The following is a 20,831-nucleotide window of genomic DNA, read 5'->3' as shown; positions in this document are numbered from 1 at the left end:
TACTGCAGTTGGTCATGACATATGAGGTGTGTTTTAAGCTCCTGCTTAAATGTGCCAAAGGATCTGACTAGACAAAGACATGCAGGCAAGGCATTCCAAAGAGATGGACCAATTACACTAAATATGTGGGAGCAAGTGAAGGAGAGAGAGAGAGATGTGCTGGAACAATAAACTTTCCAGCTTATTTTCGAAAGAGAGAGACACCCATATTTCGACCCAAATCGGGAGATGGGCGCCTTTCTCTCATGGGCGCCCAAATCGGTATAATCGAAAGCTGATTTTGGGCGCCTCCAACTGCAGTCTGTCGAGGGAATGAACAAAGTTGACGGGGGCGTGTCGGAGGCATGGTGAAGGCAGGACTGGGGCATGTTTATCGGCCGAGAGATGGGCACCCTCTGCCAATAATGGAAAAAAGAAGGGCAGCAGTAGCGAGAATTTGGGCCGCTTTTTTTGGACCTTTTTTTTTTTCACGAAGTCCCCAAAAAGTGCCCCAACTGCCCAGATGACCACCAGAGGGAATCGGGGATGACCTCCCCTGACTTCCCCAGTGGTCACTAACCTCCTCCCACCAAAAAAAAAAGAACTTTAAAAACTTTTTTTTGCCAGTCTCAAATATCATACCCAGCTCCATCACAGCAGTAAGCAGGTCCCTGGAGCAGTTGTTAGTGGGTGCAGTGGACTTCAGGCAGGTGGACCCAGGCCCACCCCCCCCTACCTGTTACACTTGTGCTGGTAAATGGGAGCCTTCCAAACCGCCCCTAAAACCCACTGTACCCACATCTAGGTGCCCCCCTTCACCCATGAGTGCTATGGTAATGGTGTAGAGTTGTGGGGAGGGGGGAGTGGGTTTTGGGGGGGGGGGGTTTGGGGGGGCTCAGCACCCAAGGTAAAGGAGCTATGGACTTGGGAGGTATTTTAATTTTTTTAAAAACCTTTTTACAAGTGCCCCCTAGGGTGCCCGGTTGGTGTCCTGGCATGTGAGGGGGACCAGTGCACTACGAATCCTGGCCCCTCCCACGACCAAATGCCTTTGAGTTATTCGTTTTTGAGCTGGGCGGCTTCGGTTTCCATTCTCGCTGAAAACCGATGCATTTGCCCGGCACCAACCGCATTATCGAAACAAAAGATGGACGCCCATCTTTTTCGAAAATATGGTCTGTCCCGCCTTCGCGGACCCGTCCTCGGAGATAGTCGCCCATGGAGATGGTCGTCCGTGTTCGATTATGACCCTCTTTTGTATACTAGGACAAGGAGTTTGTGAGTGATTTCTATGGGTGATCGACAACCTGTTCTAATTTTAGAAAGGGAGCAACATGATCAAACTTTTTGGAACTGGTAATAAGTTGTACAGCTGCATTTTGAACAAGTTGAACATGATGAACGTCATGGTGCCTAATGCCACAGAGCAAGGAGCTACAGTAGTTCATATGTTTAATTACAAATGACTGGACAAGGACACGGAAAGCAGTCTGGTCAAGAAGGTGTCGGAGTGAGTAAATCCATCCCCTGTACTAAAAAATAACCCAACTTAACAGTAGGCCATGTTGATAACGTTCTCTCTCAGTGCTTATGGGGATTTCAATGCTATCAACCATATCCATTAATTTTTTTTGGTGCTATAATTGCTAAGCTAGCTTGACCTGACACTACACTTCTGCGGGAACCCTGCAGGTCCTGCAGGGGATCCCCTCCCCGCTAACCCCGTTCTTATGCAGTGTCTTCAGCAAAACCAATATATTATTTTCTGTATATGGCTACAAAGAAAGAACAGGAAATACGCCCAATTCATTACTTACTTCCAGTGGTTTGCAGTTCTCCGTCACATATTTTCCATCTGAAGTATTCTCATCCCAGATCAATGTCCCTTTGTGGAAATATTTCTGCTTCCTGCATATTAAAAATACATTTTATACATTTATTTTTATAATGAGAAACAGAAGACTTGCTTTCTTCAGTGGCTGAACCTTATCTCCCACCATCATTCTCTGAAATCGTATAGTCAATAACTGGGCCACTATCTCAATCGCTGTAGCTCAGACTTAATGGCAAACACAAGAAGCTATGCCCCCTTTCTCTTGATGTCCATACAATCTGCTGCACAATGGTAGATATCTGACATGGGAGCAAGCTCTAAACATTTGAGACTGGCTCCTTACCTGGTTTTTTGGATCATACTTGATGGGGCTGGTCCAAGGAACTTTTCCATCATTGCTAAGTGCTCACGATTGTCATGGGTCTATGAGACAAGGAGCTGTGATTATTCCCATGAACATAGAACCACTAGAAGAAAGGTTATTATAAGCCTTTCAAGAGAGTGGAGGCAGTAGAAGTCAGACTAAACTTGAGAGAACCTGCTCCTAAACAGGACTAATTACCATGACAACTAAGAAACACAAAATGTACAACTTTAACAGGTGATTATAAAATTGCCATGACACATACATGCACACAAGTAGCTGCTCAGAATACCTAACACCTACTTTTATATGATGCATGTACAGACATTCCCAAGACTGGCGAACAGAGAGAGATGAGATCAGCACATAGGGAGCAACTCTACAATAGGCACTAACATTTACATGCCAATTATGTGTGTAAATATTTAGAATAATGGCATTTATGTGCGTAACTGCCATAATTCCATCCAAGTGCTATCCTATAACTTACTCGGTGCATATCTGCAAGGGGTTCAAACTTATGCATATAACTTACAGAATACTAAGAGGGGCATAATCGAAAGGGACGCCCAAGTTTTGCTGAGGATGTCCTCGCAAAACGTCCCAATGGAGGGGCGGGGAAACCTGTATTATCGAAACAAGATGGACATCCATCTTTCGTTTTGAAAATATGGTCGGTGACGCCCAAATCTTGACATTTAGGTCGTCCTTAAAGATGGTCGTCCCTAGACTTGGTCGTTTCTGATTTTCGGCGATAATGGAAACCAAAGACGCCCATCTCAGAAACGACCAAATGCAAGTCCTTTGGTTGTGGGAGGAACCAGCATTCGTAGTGCACTGGTCCCCCTGACATGCCAGGACACCAACCGGGCACCCTAAGGGGCACTGCAGTGGACTTCAGAAATTGCTCCCAGGTACACAGCTCCCTTGCCTTGTGTGCTGAGCCCCCCAAAACCCACTATCCACAACTGTACACCACTACCACAGCCCTTACGGGTGAAGGGGGACACTTAGATGTGGATACAGTGGGTTTCTGATGGGTTTTGGAGGGCTCACATTTACCACAACAAGTGTAACAGGTAGGGGGGGATGGGCCTGGGTCCGCCTGCCTGAAGTGCACTGCACCCACTAAAACTGCTCCAGGTACCTGCATACTGCTGTCATGGACCTGAGTATGACATTTGAGGCTGGCACAAAGTATTTTTAAATATTTTTTTTGAGGGTGGGAGGGGGTTAGTGACCACTGGGGCAGTAAGGGGAGGTTATCCCTGATTCTCTCCAGTGGTCATCTGGTCAGTTCAGGCACCTTTTTGTGCCTTTGTCATAAGAAAAACAAAACCAAGTAAAGTTGTCCAAGTGCTCGTCAGGGACACCCTTTTTTTCCCAATATGGGCCGAGGACGTCCATGTGTTAGGCACGCCCAAGTCCCGCCTTTGCTACGCCTCCAACACGCCCCTATGAACTTTGGTCGTCCGTGCGACGAAAAGCAGTTGGGGACATACAAAACTGGCTTTTGATTATACCGATTTGGACGACCCTGTGAGGAGGACACCCATCTTCCGATTTGTGTCGAAAGATGGGCATCCTTCTCTTTCAAAAATAAGCCTGATAGTCACTTAAGCACTAACACCAGCTGTATGACTACTAAGTACTTGTGCCTAAGCACACACATGTGTATATAGCCTATTACACTAGTATTCTATAAAGGAAAATAGGTTCTTACTATCCTTTATAGAATAGGCTCCCACTGCATGCCCCCGGGAATCAAATTCTAGGTGTCCTCATTGTATTTCATAAAACACATAGATGCCAATTCCTATCAGCACTTACAGGCACAAAGGTACTCCTGTCTAGAGCAGGGCAGCTTTTTAGTAGGCTATTTTATGAGTAAAAGACACATATGTTGCCTATATAAAACAGGCCTAGAATATGCACCTATGTGTCCTGTTCTGAAATTGTGTGCACGTGGTGATTTTGTACATGTATAATGTACACACATATAACGCTTGAAATAAGTCTACGTAAACAAACTGGTATAATGCGCCCACGCATATAACACGTGCTATACTAGTTTATTTTTCTAAGACGTGCTAATTGCCAAACATTTGTTATTAAGGACTTTTCTTTTTAGGTTCTTGCAGGCATTATTACTGCACAAAACCTACAAAAAAATAACTAAAATGAAAAAGCCATTAAAAAACCCCAATATGTGCTAATTTTGCAATTAGCATGTCTTAGTAAAAACACACTGGTATAGCATGCAGAGGGATGTGCGTGGTTTGTAAAAACACATAATGCATGTTAAATGCATGAAAATACGGTATTCTTTGTAATTATATAGTTTTTCTTCTCGAAAAGAACTATTTATAACTGCTTTGACCTACAGAATTCAAATATTTCTTTCCAAAAAGCTACTTTCAAAATTCTTTTAAGCAACTTGTGTCACTTTGGTATTTATAGACAATGAAATCAAGCTAACAATATTACATAGTGCAATCAGTCAGGTACAGATGACAGATATTTCACAAGGGATCAGCAGCCATTAAATAGTACCTGAAAGAGTGTGAAACCTCGATAATATTCAAAGAGGATGCAGCCAATGCTCCACACATCACAAGGCTGTGCCCAGCCCAGCTCTGGAATTACAGGTAGAGAACATAATGTAAAGAACCAAAAACAGATTCCTAAGCTCGGAATAATATCTCATTCATATATCATGTAGTTTTATTTATTTTTTCAATTTTCTAGACAACCTGTATCAAACAATGCTACAAAGTGATTTTCAAAAATATAGCAAATCAATAAAATAACATATTAAAATAATCTGAAACTATGAAACTGCCTAATAAAAAGTAAAAAACAGAAAGACAATCAGTAAGGATAAGGGCATTTGATATACTGCCTTTCTGTAACACAACCAAAACAGTTTACATATTTTATCCAGAGCTTCTGGAATACGGCCAAGTCTTAAACTACATTTTGCTCCAATAGGATGGCATTCCAATTAACGGCCAATGAAGAAAGTGAAGTTACTTATAACAAAGGTTCTCCGGAGACAGCAGATAATGCAGCCACTCAGCTGGTAATGTCATCAGGCAAATTATCTAATGGATCTGCTCTCTAATGACCAGAAAATCCAGGAGCTCTCTGTGCATGCTGAGAGCTCCTATAAAAATGTAGCATTTCTTCTGCCTCTATTCTGTACCGAGGCTGGTATGCTTTAACTGCCAGGACAGTGGTAGGGATTTTGTGGATGCATTATCCTTCTGTGCATGGACAACCCTCCTTACAGACAAATAACTTTGATTTTCTGATGACAAACAGGGATAACACTGCGGAAAAATGACAGAAACCGCCACCAAAACCGTCTGAAAGCTTTCGGCCAAAACCAAAACCCATCACCTGGTTTCAGTTGAAACCAAAACAAACAAAAAAACTCAAGTTTGGCTGTGTGAATGTGAACCATTCAGGACCACCGGGGATCATCAGAGCTTGCAGTCTGGTTGACTGGATTGTTGACTACTTTTTAAAGCGTTGACCAACTCAGCTGAGTGGTTGAACTGACTGGATTGACTAATATGACTGGGATGACTTGTCAACAGTCAGTCAAACCAGTTATCCAAATTTTAAAGTTTTAAATTTAATGCTTAGTAGCTTCATTGTGTGCCCCTATTCCAAGTACTTGTGGAAATAATAAACAAGTGATTCACATCTACCTGTTTCACTCCACTCAGTATTTTATAGACCTTTATCATATCTCCCCTCAGCCGTCTCTTCTCCAAGCTGAAGAGCCCTAGCCTTTGTAGTCTTTCCTCATAGGAAAAATTGTCCCATCCCCTTTATCATTTCTTTCACCCTTCTCTGTACCTTTTCTAATTCCGCTATCTCTTTTTTGAGATGCAATAACCAGAATTGCACAAAATATTAGTGTGGTCGCACATGGAATGAAACAAAAACATTATAAATTCTCTCAGTTTTGTTCTCCATTTCTTTCCTTTATAATTCGTATCATTCTATTTGCTTCCTTAGCAACTGATGTACACCAAGTGGAGCTAATGGATCACAGCTGAAGAAAACAAACTAAAAAGCACAAAAATCATGGTGCTTTTACAGTGGCTGACTTTGTGCCAAACTTGGAGTTACAGTTGACATCATAAAACAGAAAGGTTAATTCCTAAGGACCTCATCATCTCAAATTTACATACACACTATTGATAAAATTTAGTATCAAATGCATTTACTTGGAGTAGTCTGTTTACCACATAAACTATTGTGCAAGATCATAACTGCATTACTTGCAATCGCTGTACAAAAAAAAAGAAGAATACAAAGAGTAGCCGCCCCCACCCCCAGACTACCTTGCAATCCTCTGGCAGTCCAGTAAGGGCAGGAGCAATGTGCCAGGCATGGCAGCGATTTTGAAAGCACAGCTGGAATGGGTAGGAGTAACAAGGGATCCCACCTGCCCCCAACTACACCCCTAGCCAGGGACTATAAGATAGGCCCAGGGGTCCCACCAGTTGGGAGGGGGGAGGGAAGCAGGCACTCAGAAGAGGGGATCCAGGAGAGAGGACACCTCCTCTTCAGGAGGAGGGGGAGGGAGACAAACAGGACAAAGCACAAATGTCAGCTTCCATGGAAAACATATGGTCATTTTCAGCTGAAACCAAACACAAGGCCGAAAATTAAAATAACCTTTCGGAAAAAGGATTTGAGGCCGGTTTCGGCAGCATAACCAAAACTGAAATTCAGTCAGTCTCTAAACAAGGCCACACCCATGCTCAAGGCTGTTGAGTTTATCTTGTTGCAAATGCACCCCCAGGAGATGTGCAGCTTGGGGTGGAAGGAGCTAAAAAAAACATCAAGCAAACAGATGTTGAAGATAATCAGAAGGTGCAATCTATTCTGGAAGACTGGTCAAGACAATACTGTTTGGCCAAAGTCTGACTTGAACCAGTTACACAGGTGACTATAGAGGTTGATGTCATTCATCAGGGCCTGGTATGTCTACCAAGTGGTAGCAGAAAACAATATAATCTAATATCCTATACTATATGTTTAGAATAGATGCCCCTGCCTGCTGAGATCAAATGATACAAGCAGTTAGGAATATTTTCTGTGCTCCTTGTGAACGTAGTACTGCAAGGTTTGCTTCAAGTCCAGAGCTATGATTAGCCTCTTCAGCACTGTGCATTTGTGGCTTTGGAAAGAAAACTAGTAGTATTACAGATTGACGTGTGTGGAGGTGGGGGGGGGGGGGGGGGGGGAATATCGGACACTGCCTTTGGCAGGAATTTTAAATATGTGCAAAGCACACCTCAGTTCAAGCAGAATTGGGTTGGGTAGTATACAAGAGCTTGAATCCCACCAATTTTCCTGGCAGAGAACATAGCAATACAGAAAAGGTCTTCTTCTGCTGGATGACAACTGGATTGGGAGGGGGGGGGGGGGGGGGGGGGGGGGCTTTGCATTCAAAAAGCCTCTTATAAATCTGGACACTGAAAGGTAATGGGGAAACAGGGCCCTCTACTACCTGGTATATGGTAGGCTGCTATAGAGATGGGTTCACAGTGAGATTATCTTCAACTGCCTTTTGGATGAATGGAGGAGGTATGACAGAAGACCATTTGGAGTGGTACTACTTCCCAGTGGGTTGCCTTCTGGTTGTTACGAGTATATCCTGGACCACCTGGGTTACAGGGATTAACTAGATTTGTCATTTAAAACCATGCTGAGAAATCTTAAATTGAGATTAAGTAGCTAGTCTCTGTGCTGCATTAGCAGGGAGGAGCAATTACCAGGAAGAATAGATATATACTTTAGTTGCTACAACTCACCTCACTGACAAACTTGCCATGGCTGATAGTGATATCGGAATTACAAGGACTGAGTCTCTAGTGATGTTCTGAATGGTCTTGGACATAAGTGGGATATGTGACAAGGCAGAGAAGACACTGAATCCATAATATGGAGAGTTTATCTGATTTAAATCTGCTCACAGCCAGCATTCTGGAGCAAAAGGGTAAAGGGTATTTTGCAATTTACTAGGACACAAAAGAAGTCTATGGTAGGGAATCCTAATTTCTTGAACAGACTGAGATTTATGTTCAGGCTTAGGGACCACTCATGCAAATTCAGGCAACAGTTGAGTTTGTTCACCATTTGGTTCTGGTTGCTCAGTATTTATGGAAACTGCCAGGCTCCATATTTTGACTGCTCAGTGGCTTTCTGAATGCCTGCAGATCTCAGATGACCTAACAGAGGGATGCTACCTGATGGGTCCCAGTGTGCAGAGGCAAAGGAGGTGGTCTCCACAACCTGTGATAAACACATCCGTAGTTAGAACAGTATAGTATTAAGGTGGTTGGAAGGAGCATCATCACTAAAGGTTTTTGTGCACTTTCGCCCATTGTACAGAATTCCAAAGGATTTATGATGATCCAATGTGACATTGGCTACTTATGTTTGTCCCATTGGAACTTTAATTGCCATTGCAGCCACATCATATGTTGCTTTGCAAGGGGACACCATTGGCTGTTGCTACTATGCGTCTCAAAACTTTGAGGCTAATGCAATCTGACACTTATCGGGTGCAAGAGATTCTTTGACCTGACACTTTCAGTGTGCAGATTTGTGTTTCCGGTAAGGTGGCCCTTGTTTCCGGGGGAGGGGGGGGGGGCACAAATTGAGGCAAGCACCTATGAATTCCATAGTTTCAGGAGGACGTGAGCATAGTCTTACATATTGAAAATGAAGCTAGGGAGTGAAAGGCATCTTGGTATATATGTGCTGACATCAACCAACCAGTTAATAAGCCAGGGGAAGACAAAAAGCTCCCTCTTGCTTAGGTATGCTGCTGCAACTATGAGGTATTTCCTGAAAACTGTAGGAGCAGATGAGATTCCAAAATAGAGCACAGGGTAATGGTAGTGTTGGTTCTGCATAACTTCCACTAATAATGGATAGGGGTGCAGGTGACCCTGCGACCGAGGGAAGTCTGCCAAGCATTGTGGCACAATTGGGGAGGAGAGAGAGTACATTAGTTAAGGAATTCATTTTGAATTTTCCATTTTTGGTATATGTGTAGGAGGTGTCTCAGATGTAGGATGGATCCGAGCCTGTACATTTTTTGAGGAGACTACAGTGTTTAAAGTACAACCCCTACTTCTCTCCAGAACTGGTATCTTTTCTACTACATGCACCTGCAAAAAGGCATGTAGCCCCATGGAGGAGATCCTCATAGCTGAGGTCCAGTGAACTGTATCCATTATCCCGGGGATATTATTCATAAGACCCACTTGTCTGTGCTGATCTTGCACTTCTCCACTGTACATTAGTCATCCACCAAATTTCAAGTAGTCAACTAGGATTCTTTTTGAGGATGGCTGCGATGTAAGTTGATTGTTGCTTCCTCTCCCTTGATGTTAGGAGGTTGTATACTTCTGGGATAGCCAAGAATATTACCGATGTTTACTCTGCTGGTATTGAGGGTAGTTAGAGGTTTATGAATAGCATGGGTAGGTTTTGTGAGAAACAGAGGGATTGGAGGGACAACACCCATAGTGTTGTGCAGTGGTCTTATCTGGTTCACTTTTTTGCTAAAGAAATTGTCTTCTGCATACTCCCCTTCATTGTATAACTTAGCACCTACATTAACATACTGAGTACACTTGTAAGTTGTAGAATACTAGCACTTATACACATAATTGTAACAATCAACATGTACATGCTAGTTTAGCACTATGTGGTATTCTATAACTTTAGCGCACAACTTGCTTAGTGCATAAATGCAAGGCACAGGCACATTTACACATATGACTTATAGAAATCTATAAGTTATGCACTAAAGTGCTACATTTAGGCATATATATTTATGCCTATTGAAATGGCATAGGTGGGCACACATAAAGGTAGGCACATAGCTGCAAATTTACATTAGTATTCTGTAACAAATTTGTGGTATTCCGTTCTAGAATTGCACTTACAGTGCATTTGCAATGCAATCGAACATCTTTTCTGGAGACTTTATGCACCTTTGGTGACTGTTGCTCTTCTAGCTAATAATATATAACAGAAAATCATAAACAGCATGGATTAGATGTGTATCATGCTCTGCTGTGTTTTGTAGGATCTGCCCCAGCTGAGCTTGAGATTCTAGTGTAACAAAAGACAAGACAAAGCTTGTTCCACTAGTCAGTGGCGATACTGCATAATTTGTAGTAGGTGTAGAATTAAGCCACCAGAAAAGTATTTCTCTCTACTACTTCTAGGATCCTAGACTGGTGAATATTGGATTAAGTTTGAATTGTGTGAGAACAGCCTCCACTGGTGTGGGAACCAAGTTTGGTCATATACCTTGAGACCAACTGTATCTTATACTTTTGATTTGGGTGGCATGGAGAAGGGAGATTTTGGACTTTAGGGTTTTATGGACTGATAGTGCTACCATCTCTCACTAATAAATTTCATTGTCTGTTCTCCAGAGTCTCTTGAATATTAAGAATTAGCTTAGATACTGCAGTAATATCATCTAAGAGTAATCCTCCTGATTAGGTTTGTTAACTGACACCTAAAGGAATGTGTCAGAGACGGATGTCGAGGCAAAAAAATCTGCTTCAGCATCAGTGACATGGCAGTACATATTCCAGCCATGCTTCCAGCTTGCTTCACCCGCTTCACTGTCAAAGGATTCACATTCCCTGGGTGGTGGTGGTCTGTCCTGGAGGTTGTAGGATTATAAAATAGGCTCTTCTGGCCTTGATGAATTTTTGTAAAAGTTACAGCAAGAATGTACAGCCTTGAAATAGGCGCGCAATGTTCCAGACCCACAGAAATCAAGGTTGGCATAATGTGATAGTCAACAGGTTCTTTGTGACAGCTGGGGGACAAGTGTCTTCCTTTGACTTGGCAAATGAAGTGCCAGCAGAATCAGTAGCTGCTTATCTTCTGGGATACACATGTAATGCGCTACTCCAGCTTTCAGGTTTGTTTTAAGAGAAAATCTGTTGAAGAATGGCTCAAACAGAGCTGCTTTATGAGAATGCTCTGTTACCTCTGGTGGAATGGAGGTGGTTAGCATCTCCAGATTTGTGCAGTGCACTGCCTGAGGACGCCAATAGTCCAGGACTGCAGGTTGCTGTGGTCACTGCAGTCACAGTGGCTGAGCATTAGCCCTGCAGAGGAAGGAGAGACTGATGCTGGCACCACGCTCATGAATAAAGCAATTAAAATTGTTGCTTTCTTGTGCCTATTGGGAATGCTGAGTTTTGGCGAGTTCTGCAGCCACGTCACGATTCTCACCACAGAGGAAGGAGAGATTGATGTTGGCACCACATTCATGAACAGAGGAATTAAAGTTGTGCCTATTGGGGATGTTGAGCTTTGGCGAGTTCTGCAGTCATGTCACAATTCTCTCCTGAATGTACATGTACTGTGAGGAATCCTTTTGGGTTAGCGCTTTTGTGTCAATTGATGTCAATACCTCCATACCTGCAGATAATCTTAATGAGCCTGGTGGGTTGGTTTTTCTGGAGACAAGTGCTTTTTTTTTTTCTTGGTGCTTTGCTAGAAGAAAACCCATTGGGTCAGAACTGGTCTTAAGAGTCCTAGCTGGCCATAAGATCTTAGGAGTTCCTTCTTCTAAAGGTTTGTTGTTGTTTTTTTTTTCTCTAAACAATGTTGGAGATCATTACTCATCCTTTTAATACAAGCAGATGAAAAAGACTGAAGAGTGAAGGGATGCCCAGAACAATAATCTGGATTTTTCTGGGCTTTTGTAAAGTAGATGTGCCAGGATAGTTCACCCGATGACATCATCTGCGTGGCTATATTTTCACTGCTTGTCATGAAGAAAGGGCCCTTCTTTCTGTTTCAAACAATGTAATTCTTTAAGAAGGGAAAGATGAAAAAAAAAAAAGTTCTTGCTGGAACACAGCTGGATACTGGCACTCAAATAGTGTAGAGCAAATACCATCAAGCAGATATAAGGTTCTTCTAGCTGAAGAAAACGCTCTTTAACCCTCCTAATTTTGTACCCACGAAGCACTCCTTTTCCACCATCTCTCCTGCTCCTAATCTTCCACCCAGAAGCACCTTTTACAATCTTCTATTCAAGAAGCCCTGCTAGTATACCATACCTCATCCTCCCTACTAATGTTCTCTATCTCCTACTTCAACCTCAAACCTAGGGAGCTCGTTCCACAACTATCAGTATCTCAACTTGCATTTTCCCCAAACCACAAAGCATTTTTAGGCTACAGCTCCTCAAAGGGGGTTCCCCTAACTGAAACCAAGTACTTGGTATGGACAATGTAGGATAATGTAAGATAAATATAAAATCCAGTACTGAAGACCAAGGAATGTTTGTAAATTCAAACTATTTTAAAGTACAGGCAAAACCCTATTCATGGTACAATCAGTAATAGGTGGGGAGTCTCACCCAGAATCACTTCAGGGGGTCTGTAATGACGTGTTGCAACAATTGTTGTATGATGCTCATGATCGAACGTGGCACTGCCAAAATCAGCAACTCTGATGCTGGAGTTCCTCACAGACTTCTCTTCACATTTCTGTACCATACAGATGGTGTTAATATCTCTAAACGTGCATGCTAGGTTAACAGAAAATATGTTGTGTTCTCCAAATTCAGAAGCAGAACAGTTTTTTCATAGTGTTAAGTTATGGAACATAGGCTGATTTTTTTTTATTTATTTAACAAGTAGTGAAAACTGAGCTCATCCAGGTAGGAATAAACGTTTCTCTCTACAAAGTGTTTTTCTCCTGTTGTGCCCAAGGAAAAAATCTTTGTATGTGAAATGCAAAACAATAAATACTTAAAAAAAAAAAAAAAAAAGAAATTGAACTAGATATATTTCATTTGACAGACTGTCTTTCAAAAGGTACCTTAATTTACAGCAGCCTATTTAAAAACAGACACAACATATAAAGAGGCATATTTTCAAAGCACTTAGCCTTCCAAAGTTCCATAGGTTTCTATGGAACTTTGGAAGGCTAAGTGCTTTGAAAATATGCCTCAAAGTCATTTAAACATCATAATCATAATACTCCAGAAAGAACATTCCTATAAGTTACTCACCTGTAGCAGGTGTTCTCCGAGGAGAAAAGAACATGTATTCTCAGATATGGGTGACGTAATCTGATGGAGCCTGGTGCAGATGCTACCCAGTGTATTACAGATTTAAGAAGCCTTTGGCAGCATCCCACCACATATGCGCGAGTGCCATCCTGCCCAGCGTGAGCGCATGGGCCAGAAGTATAATATCAAAGTTAAAATAATGCAACTCCTAGGGAAGGGAGGAGGAGATGGGAGAATAAATGTCCTGCTCTCCTCGGAAAACACTTGCTACAGGTGAGTAACTTTGCTTTCTCCAAGGACCAGCAAGACATTCTCACATATGGGAATCTCTAGCTACCAGGTTCACCAAAAACAACAAATAAAAGGACACAAGAGACTTGCAATGGAAGGCCAACTAGAAACCAATCAACCTTAACATGGATACAGCCTAGAACAGAAGAAAAATGGGCCTAGGATGGTGCAGTTGGATTCTAGACCCCAAACAAATTCTGTAACTCTATCTGACCAAACCAGTGGTCACCTTTAGTATTCTGCTCAAGACAGTAATGAGATGTGAATGTGTGGACTGAAGATCATGTTGCACTTTGCAAATCTCTTCAATGGACGCTGATCTAAAGTGGGCTACCAATGCAGCCATGGCTCTAACAAGACCCTCCAGAGTAAGCCCAACCTGGGTGTAAGTGAAAGAGATGCAGTTGCTGGCCAACTGGATAAAGTGCATTTAACAGTGGCTGCCCAATGCAGTTTGGGTGAAAGGAAACAAAAAGCTAGGTGGACTGTCTATGGGCTTTAGTCTGCTCTACATAGAAGTCTAAGGCTCACTTGCAGCCCAAAGTGTGCAGTACGCTTTTGCCAGGATGGGCATGAGGTTTTGGAAAAAATGTTTGAAGGACAATTGACTGGTTAAGATGGAATTCCAATGCCACCTTGGGAAGGAACTTAGGATGCGTGCGAAGAACTACTCTGTTATGGTGAAACTTCATTAAGGTGATTAGCTACTATAACCTGCAGCTCACTGACTCTGCCAGCTGAAGTGACCGTCTCCAAAAACAAGACCTTCCAAGGAATCTTTCCTGGAAACCAGCAGGTGGAAACCTCCAGTATCCTGGAGATAATTCAGGCAGTTGAAGAAATTAAATTCTATGCTCTAGCTATTAAGCTTCATTAATTTGGAATGATCTTCTCTTAAAAATCAGATCGATCCTAAACTTTCTAGGGTTTAGAAAGGCATTAAAAAACTAACCTTTTTAAGAAGTTTCTACATGTGATTATTTATGACTTTATGTAGGAAAATGTATTTTTTGTTACACTATTTTTGACATATTTTAGTATTGTTATTCACCGGATATTGCTGGTTCTCTCTCTCATTGTAATCCACATAAAATCCACTTGGTTAAATTATGGAATATAAGAATGTATGCAAAGTAAAATAAAGCAAAGTTCTCTACATCCATGCCATGGCTGGTGACTGACTGCCACCTGACACAAGGGGTAGGAGCCCGTACCCCCCTGCTTGTTGATGTAATACACAGCAACCCGATTGTCTGGATGAGAACAATTTGGTTCATCAGCCGATCTCTGAAAGCCTTTAGAACGTTCCAGATTGCCTGAAGCTAAAGGAGATTGATGTGAAGCTTGGTCTCCCTTTGCAGACCAGCGTCCATGTGTGTGAAACCCTTGTATATGAGTTCCCCAGCCCAGATTGAATGCATTTGTGGTCAGAATACTTGAGGCAGGTAGGCCCAAGCCTGAACCATGTCTAGCAGGGCTCCAATGAATTCCAACTGTTGCACCAGATGTAGATGGGACTTCGGGTAGTTGCTAACGAACCCTAGTAGCTCCAACACCTGAATAGTTCTCTGGCTGATAAGATACCCGAGTACCTTCCTTCAATGTGCTCTTGATCAGCCAATTGACACATGGACTTCCAAGTCTGCATAGCAATGCTGTGACTACAGCAAGGCATTCTGTGAATACTCTGGGAGCGGACGCGAGGCCAAATGGTACTACACAATACTGATAGTGGTTTTTCACCACTCAAAATCTGAGATACTTCCTGTGACTTGTGGGTGTAAGCATCCTTTAAGTCCAGAGAGTACAGCCAATCATTTGACTGAATCATGGGGAAAAGGGAGACCAGGGAAACCATCCTGAACTTTTCTCTCACCAAATATCTGTTCAGGGCCCTTAGGTCTAGGATGAGAAGTAATCACTCCATCTTTTTGGGCACCAGGAAATACTTGGGAATAGAATCTCTTCCCTTCTTCCCCTCTGATCGTAAAAGCTCAAGCGGGTGGGGCCTATAGAAGGGAGGAAAGTACCTCTGAAAGCACTACCCGGTGCCAAGAATTTAAACACAAACACTCTCATGGGCAATTTAGAGTCAGGTGACACCAACTGAGGATGTAACCATTCCAGACTATTTTGAGAACCCACTGGTCGGAGACTACAAGGGGCAACCTTTGACAGAAAAATTGTTGCTTCCCCCCAACTGGTACGCCATCCAGAACAGTCACTTTTACAGCGGCTATGCTCTCCTGGAGCCCGTCAAAAACTCATCCCCTGCTTTGACTGGGGTGCTGGCTGGCGCTTCTGGTGCCAAGGTCTGGAGCGGGGGATATGTCTGAAGGCAGATCAAGGGAGCCCTCCTCAGAGACCTCTTCTGGGTCCACAGATTCCCAGGAACGGTCAGTCTCAGACTCAGCATAATACTCCTTGAAAAGGCTGAACCTGTCTCTGCCTCAGGCGACTAGACTGGTTTCTAGGCTCAGAATATGAGCACCAAGGGGCAGGTCTTGACCTTGAGAACGGGGGGGGGGGGGGGGGGGGGTGCACTTCCTCTCCCGATGAGTTGCAGAGGAGCATCAACTCCATCGAGGTTGACCTTGTCCCCTTTGAGGGGTGTGTGTTGACATATGGGGAACAGACAAGGCACAGGTCTCCAGGACTGGCTGGGGTGGGACCATACCTGGCATCGATGCCCTTGAGACCTCAGCATCATGCAAGGCCAAGATTCCAACTCCTCCTGCAGCATGGTTCAAAACCATTCCCTGGAGGCAGGCATCAGTAAATGCAGGGCCAGAATTGGTTCAGTGACAGCCTGTGAAGATGCCAGTGCCGAATCGAATGGCTGATCCAGGCAGTGAGGAGAGTGACGCCATCAGTATTGACTCCACAGAGGTGCAACCCTCTCAACACCAACGCTTTTCAGGTATCGGAGGCACCAATGACCCAGGGCTCCTGGCACCGTGCTTCGATGGGGACTGATGACGGAGCTTCTTGACCTTCGCCTAATACACATCAGGGTACCTTGGTGCCAACAAGGATGATACTGAGTCCAGACATGTCCTTGGTGTTGAATCCAAATGCAGACCAGCCAAAGGAAGCCTTACTGGTAACCGAAATCGAGACAGGGGGAGAACTCCTCGATGTCAGTGTACCCCAAGTATTTGATGCAGCTCCTCCCGCCATATCGACAGACACCTCCAATGTCAATGGATCAGTCTTAGAAGTGCCAAAAAGTTTCTTGCGCAGGGCCTTTCTGCTCAGAGTTCTTTTCTGTATTTTTAAACAGTGAACACAGGCACAACAGACACCAATTGTGGGGGGATCAGTCCCAGAAAGGACTCTGTTGCACCTAGAGCATGTCTTAAAGCCACTAGGAGTTTTTTGTGACATCAGGGGGAAAAATAGCTGATGCAAAATCAAACGGTTCAATTATGAGACAGAGAAAAACCTCTCCTATAAAAAGAAAATATATCCCGACTGGAGCTCAGACCTAAGTTGTGAAACAAATTAAAGAAAACAAACTGGCAAAAAAAAAGCTAAAAAATAAAGGGGAAGGAAGAAAAACAAAGAAAATTAATTTTAAAAGCCCACATACCGTGAGGAAGGCATTCTGAAAAAAAATATATAAAGACATGCTGAGGACAGCTCACAAAAATGCAACCTCTCTGCTCTGCGGAAAAACAAAGACTGCTGTTCCCATGTGTTCACGTTGGGTGGAAAGACACAATGCACGGTGAGATGCTGCCAAAGGCTACTTAAAGCTATGTTTTAATGTTTATATTATTTATAGTCCACCTTTATCCAAGGCAGGTAAACATACACAGGCTAAAAATACAATCAACAAACAACTGACTGAACACAAACACACATTAAGCAATAACATCAATAAGTCATAGGCAATTCATGGTAGTTCTTAAGCTTGACTGGGTAGTGTCCACATTAGGATTTGTCGCATGACGCCACCCACATGTGAGAAACAATGTCCTGCTTGTCCTTGGAGAAAACTAGCTTCATCCCTCAATTCTCATGTCAGTTTATTCTAAAAGGGGAGGACCCAAAAACCCAATCTTCTTGCCTTAAATAAATGATTGTATGTTACAAATGAACAATCCCTTCTGTGCTCGGAATGACTCCTGCTGTTTAATGAGGTACCCCCCCCCCCCCCACACACACACGCACACACAAACCCCTTATAGATAAGGCATATATCAAATTTAGATTGCAACAGGGAGTCATAGTGTGCATTACTGTAGTAACATGGTTATAGCTTTCCATTCGGTCACTAAATGCAGTGTAGTGTTTCAATCTATATAAAAAAAGCCATACCAAGGCCCATCAAGCTCAGGATTCTGTCTCTTACAATGGCTAGTCCATGTCACAAGTACCCATCAATACCAAAATGCAGATCTATTTCTCAAAGCTTATTTCCATGGATACACAAAGGCTCTTGCCAATATAACTGGCTACATTTTTATTAATTTTTCCTTCAGGAACTTTTCCAACCTCTTTTGAGTCTCATTGCTGTCAACCATAACCAGTAAAACCATTTTGGTGCTATGAGTATGTAAAAAAACAGATTGCAAGACATAAAATAGCTGTACCTCTTAAGAAATCACTCTAGTGAGCTAAAACTCCCTTCTCTCAGTACTTTCATTAATACACATAATAAAGAGGGGGTAAAATGTAGCAACAACTCATTCCCTCTCCCCTCTTCAAAATTGACAATGATGATTATTTTTAAATTGCAAAGAACCAATTGAAATCAGTTAAATTCATGAGTGGTGTCTTGTAAAACATTCCCACAACATACATTGACAAAACATCTAATTAGCATGCAGGGCATTTTATGGCTCCTCAGGATCCAATTCTAACCTCATTAGAGATCAAAATACTCACCAAATTGGCCTATTCTCATCCCGTTTCAAAGCTGACCACTGTAACCTCAAATGTAATTCTGGGTAGAATCTGTCCCCAACAGCGTTTTTTTTTTTTAGGGGGTTCCGAGTACTGGCATCTTTTCCATTGTCTGCTAAAATTGACCCATGGTCCCCAAGTTTTAATGAAAGAGCTCAGGCTCTACACACCAATTCTGCCTTGTCATAGATTATGTGACTGGTTGCAGGGGGCCTGGCATTTATGGGATGCGTCCCTCAGTTATCACCCCACCCATGAAGGGTGGCCTGGCATTTGAGTACCAGCACCTTTTTCGCTAGAGAAAAAAAAAAGGAATGGTCCCCACTGTAGAGCCCGAAATTTATTTCTTGCCTTTTACTTTCCTTTACTTCCTGATACCTACTATGAATCTTACGTTGCTCCCTATTTAAAGGGTCTCATCTTCCACCAGCATTGCTCGTAATGCCTCATCTGCCACCTTAACATTTTGAGACCTGAGCAATACCACTTCCGATTAGTAAGTTTGCAATTTGTTTAGCAGGTCTTTGTGAAAATTCTAGATATAAATTATCTGGCCCGGAAGTTCTACAGCAACACACACACTAGCACCAAAGTTTTCTATTTTACAAGGTTGCTAATCATGCAACACTCTTAAACAGATGCAGCCCTAGGGAGTCAGGCCAGAATTACAATCCTGCTGCACTAGTCTGACCTGTATTATCTGCTGCAGGCAGAGAAATACTGGAATGGTCTACGCTGCACTACTCCTTGTAGTGGTAATGTTACGTGAATATTCAAATTTCTCTGCCACCCATCTGCTGGTATAGGGACACAACCCATCTTGCAGGATAAGGACGACGGTGTTTTATGATTAGAGGAAATTTATAAAATTGTCCTCCTGATATGAAAGTAAACTTATGGGCATAAAGCCAGCATGCATATAAGTTTACCCAGACCAAGCAGAGGTGTTCCCAGGTGTGGGCTTAGCATTTAAATACACTCCTTCAGGAGACCTATGCATACCAAAGAGCTCACATAGTTATATGCACAAATTCCTTGGGGTAATTTTCAAAACAGACATGCATATTTTTATTTTGAAAATTCATCTGTACCCACACAGGGAAAAGAGAGTGGGTCCCCCACCAACTTCAAAGAACAGTCTCTTTTTTGCGGTCTATGACAAAATATCACAGATACAAATACATACCTTTCTTTCATTATATGACGTGTTGAAATCAGAATTCACAAACAAAATATTTTCAGGCTTCAAATCAGTGTGGGTCAAGTGGTTATCATGTAGAACTAAGGAAAGAGAAAATATTACCCCCAGAAAGGTTCCAGAACCACTAAAAAGCAATGATAATCATGCAGCTCACAAGCTTATCTTACTTCAAATTCAAAGCTGTTTTAAATTTTGTTTGCACTGTTTTCAGCTATGAATACTGTAAAATTACGATTTACATTTCACATACAACTCTAGAACAGGGCTATAGCTAGTCAGGTTTTCAAGGTATCTACAATGAATAAGTAGCTCTTACTTCAAATTTCAGGGGTAAATCTATAATAATTAGCCCTATTACATTTAATATCCATACCAGCAGGGACTGTCTTTCTTCTGTGTTTGTACAGCGCTGCGTACACTTTGTAGCGCTCTAGAAATGTTAAATAGTAGTAGTAGTAGTAATATATCAGTCTTTTATACCAATAAAGAACTTAATATATACTTGTTCAATGATTCAATAATCATATTTTATCACTGTTGCATATTCATACAAAACATTGCAAATACAGTAAGTCACAGTTACAAAAAAAACACAAAAAAAATAAAAAATATATTCAAAGCATACAAACATTCAAAGCAGATGTCCGATTTTATCTTTTAGCAGTCCCAAGCATAGTAATGTGAATTACCACTTCTTGTAAGAGCCAATAAATGAATCAAATTGTTGTAATATTTCCTTCCAAACTTTATATATGTAGACGAGACTCTTTAATGTGGAAACAAGCTTTCACTTGCGACTGATCATACACAGGATATGACATCCGTATAGCGGGAGCTACTGCTAACTGTGGTGTATCTAATTACGATACGAGGCTGCTTAAGGTCTCCTGATGAAGTAAAGAAGGAAACACGGCCAGTGTTGGGACCAGAATATTATGGAGTTTCATCTGTCAGAATGCGTGGCACATTAATTCAGATGATGTGCGGCATTGAGTTAGCAGCTTGAAACCAGCTTTCCAATTCAACGGTGAACATTTCAGTTGGTACCAGATATACTCTTGAAGATATGCTGGGTGGAATGTCTGAACACTTACTTATGTGATGTGTGACGTCGAGATATTGGTTTGAATTTGGTCTTCTGATTCAGCTGTAAACA

At 42.3% G+C, this 20,831-nt stretch overlaps 1 protein-coding gene across 2 annotated transcripts in view; it reads right to left on the bottom strand.

Annotated features, from left to right (window-relative positions):
- Positions 1–20,831, bottom strand: part of CLK3 (CDC like kinase 3) — a 74,752-nt gene that overhangs the window by 16,114 nt on the left and 37,807 nt on the right. For both annotated transcript variants that reach the window (XM_030186462.1, XM_030186469.1), the window contains exons 8-12: positions 19,661–19,755; positions 12,616–12,745; positions 4,731–4,813; positions 2,157–2,236; positions 1,797–1,887 (exon numbers count right to left, since the gene is read on the bottom strand). In XM_030186462.1, coding sequence (XP_030042322.1) covers positions 1,797–1,887; positions 2,157–2,236; positions 4,731–4,813; positions 12,616–12,745; positions 19,661–19,755 — 479 coding nt within the window. The remainder of the gene's footprint in view (positions 1–1,796; positions 1,888–2,156; positions 2,237–4,730; positions 4,814–12,615; positions 12,746–19,660; positions 19,756–20,831) is intronic.

The sequence above is a fragment of the Microcaecilia unicolor genome, chromosome 1, assembly GCF_901765095.1.
Source record: "Microcaecilia unicolor chromosome 1, aMicUni1.1, whole genome shotgun sequence".
NCBI classification, from domain to species: Eukaryota; Metazoa; Chordata; class Amphibia; order Gymnophiona; family Siphonopidae; genus Microcaecilia; species Microcaecilia unicolor.
The sequence above is the reverse complement of the archived record's forward strand: the minus strand, read 5'-3'. Positions and strand labels throughout refer to the sequence as shown.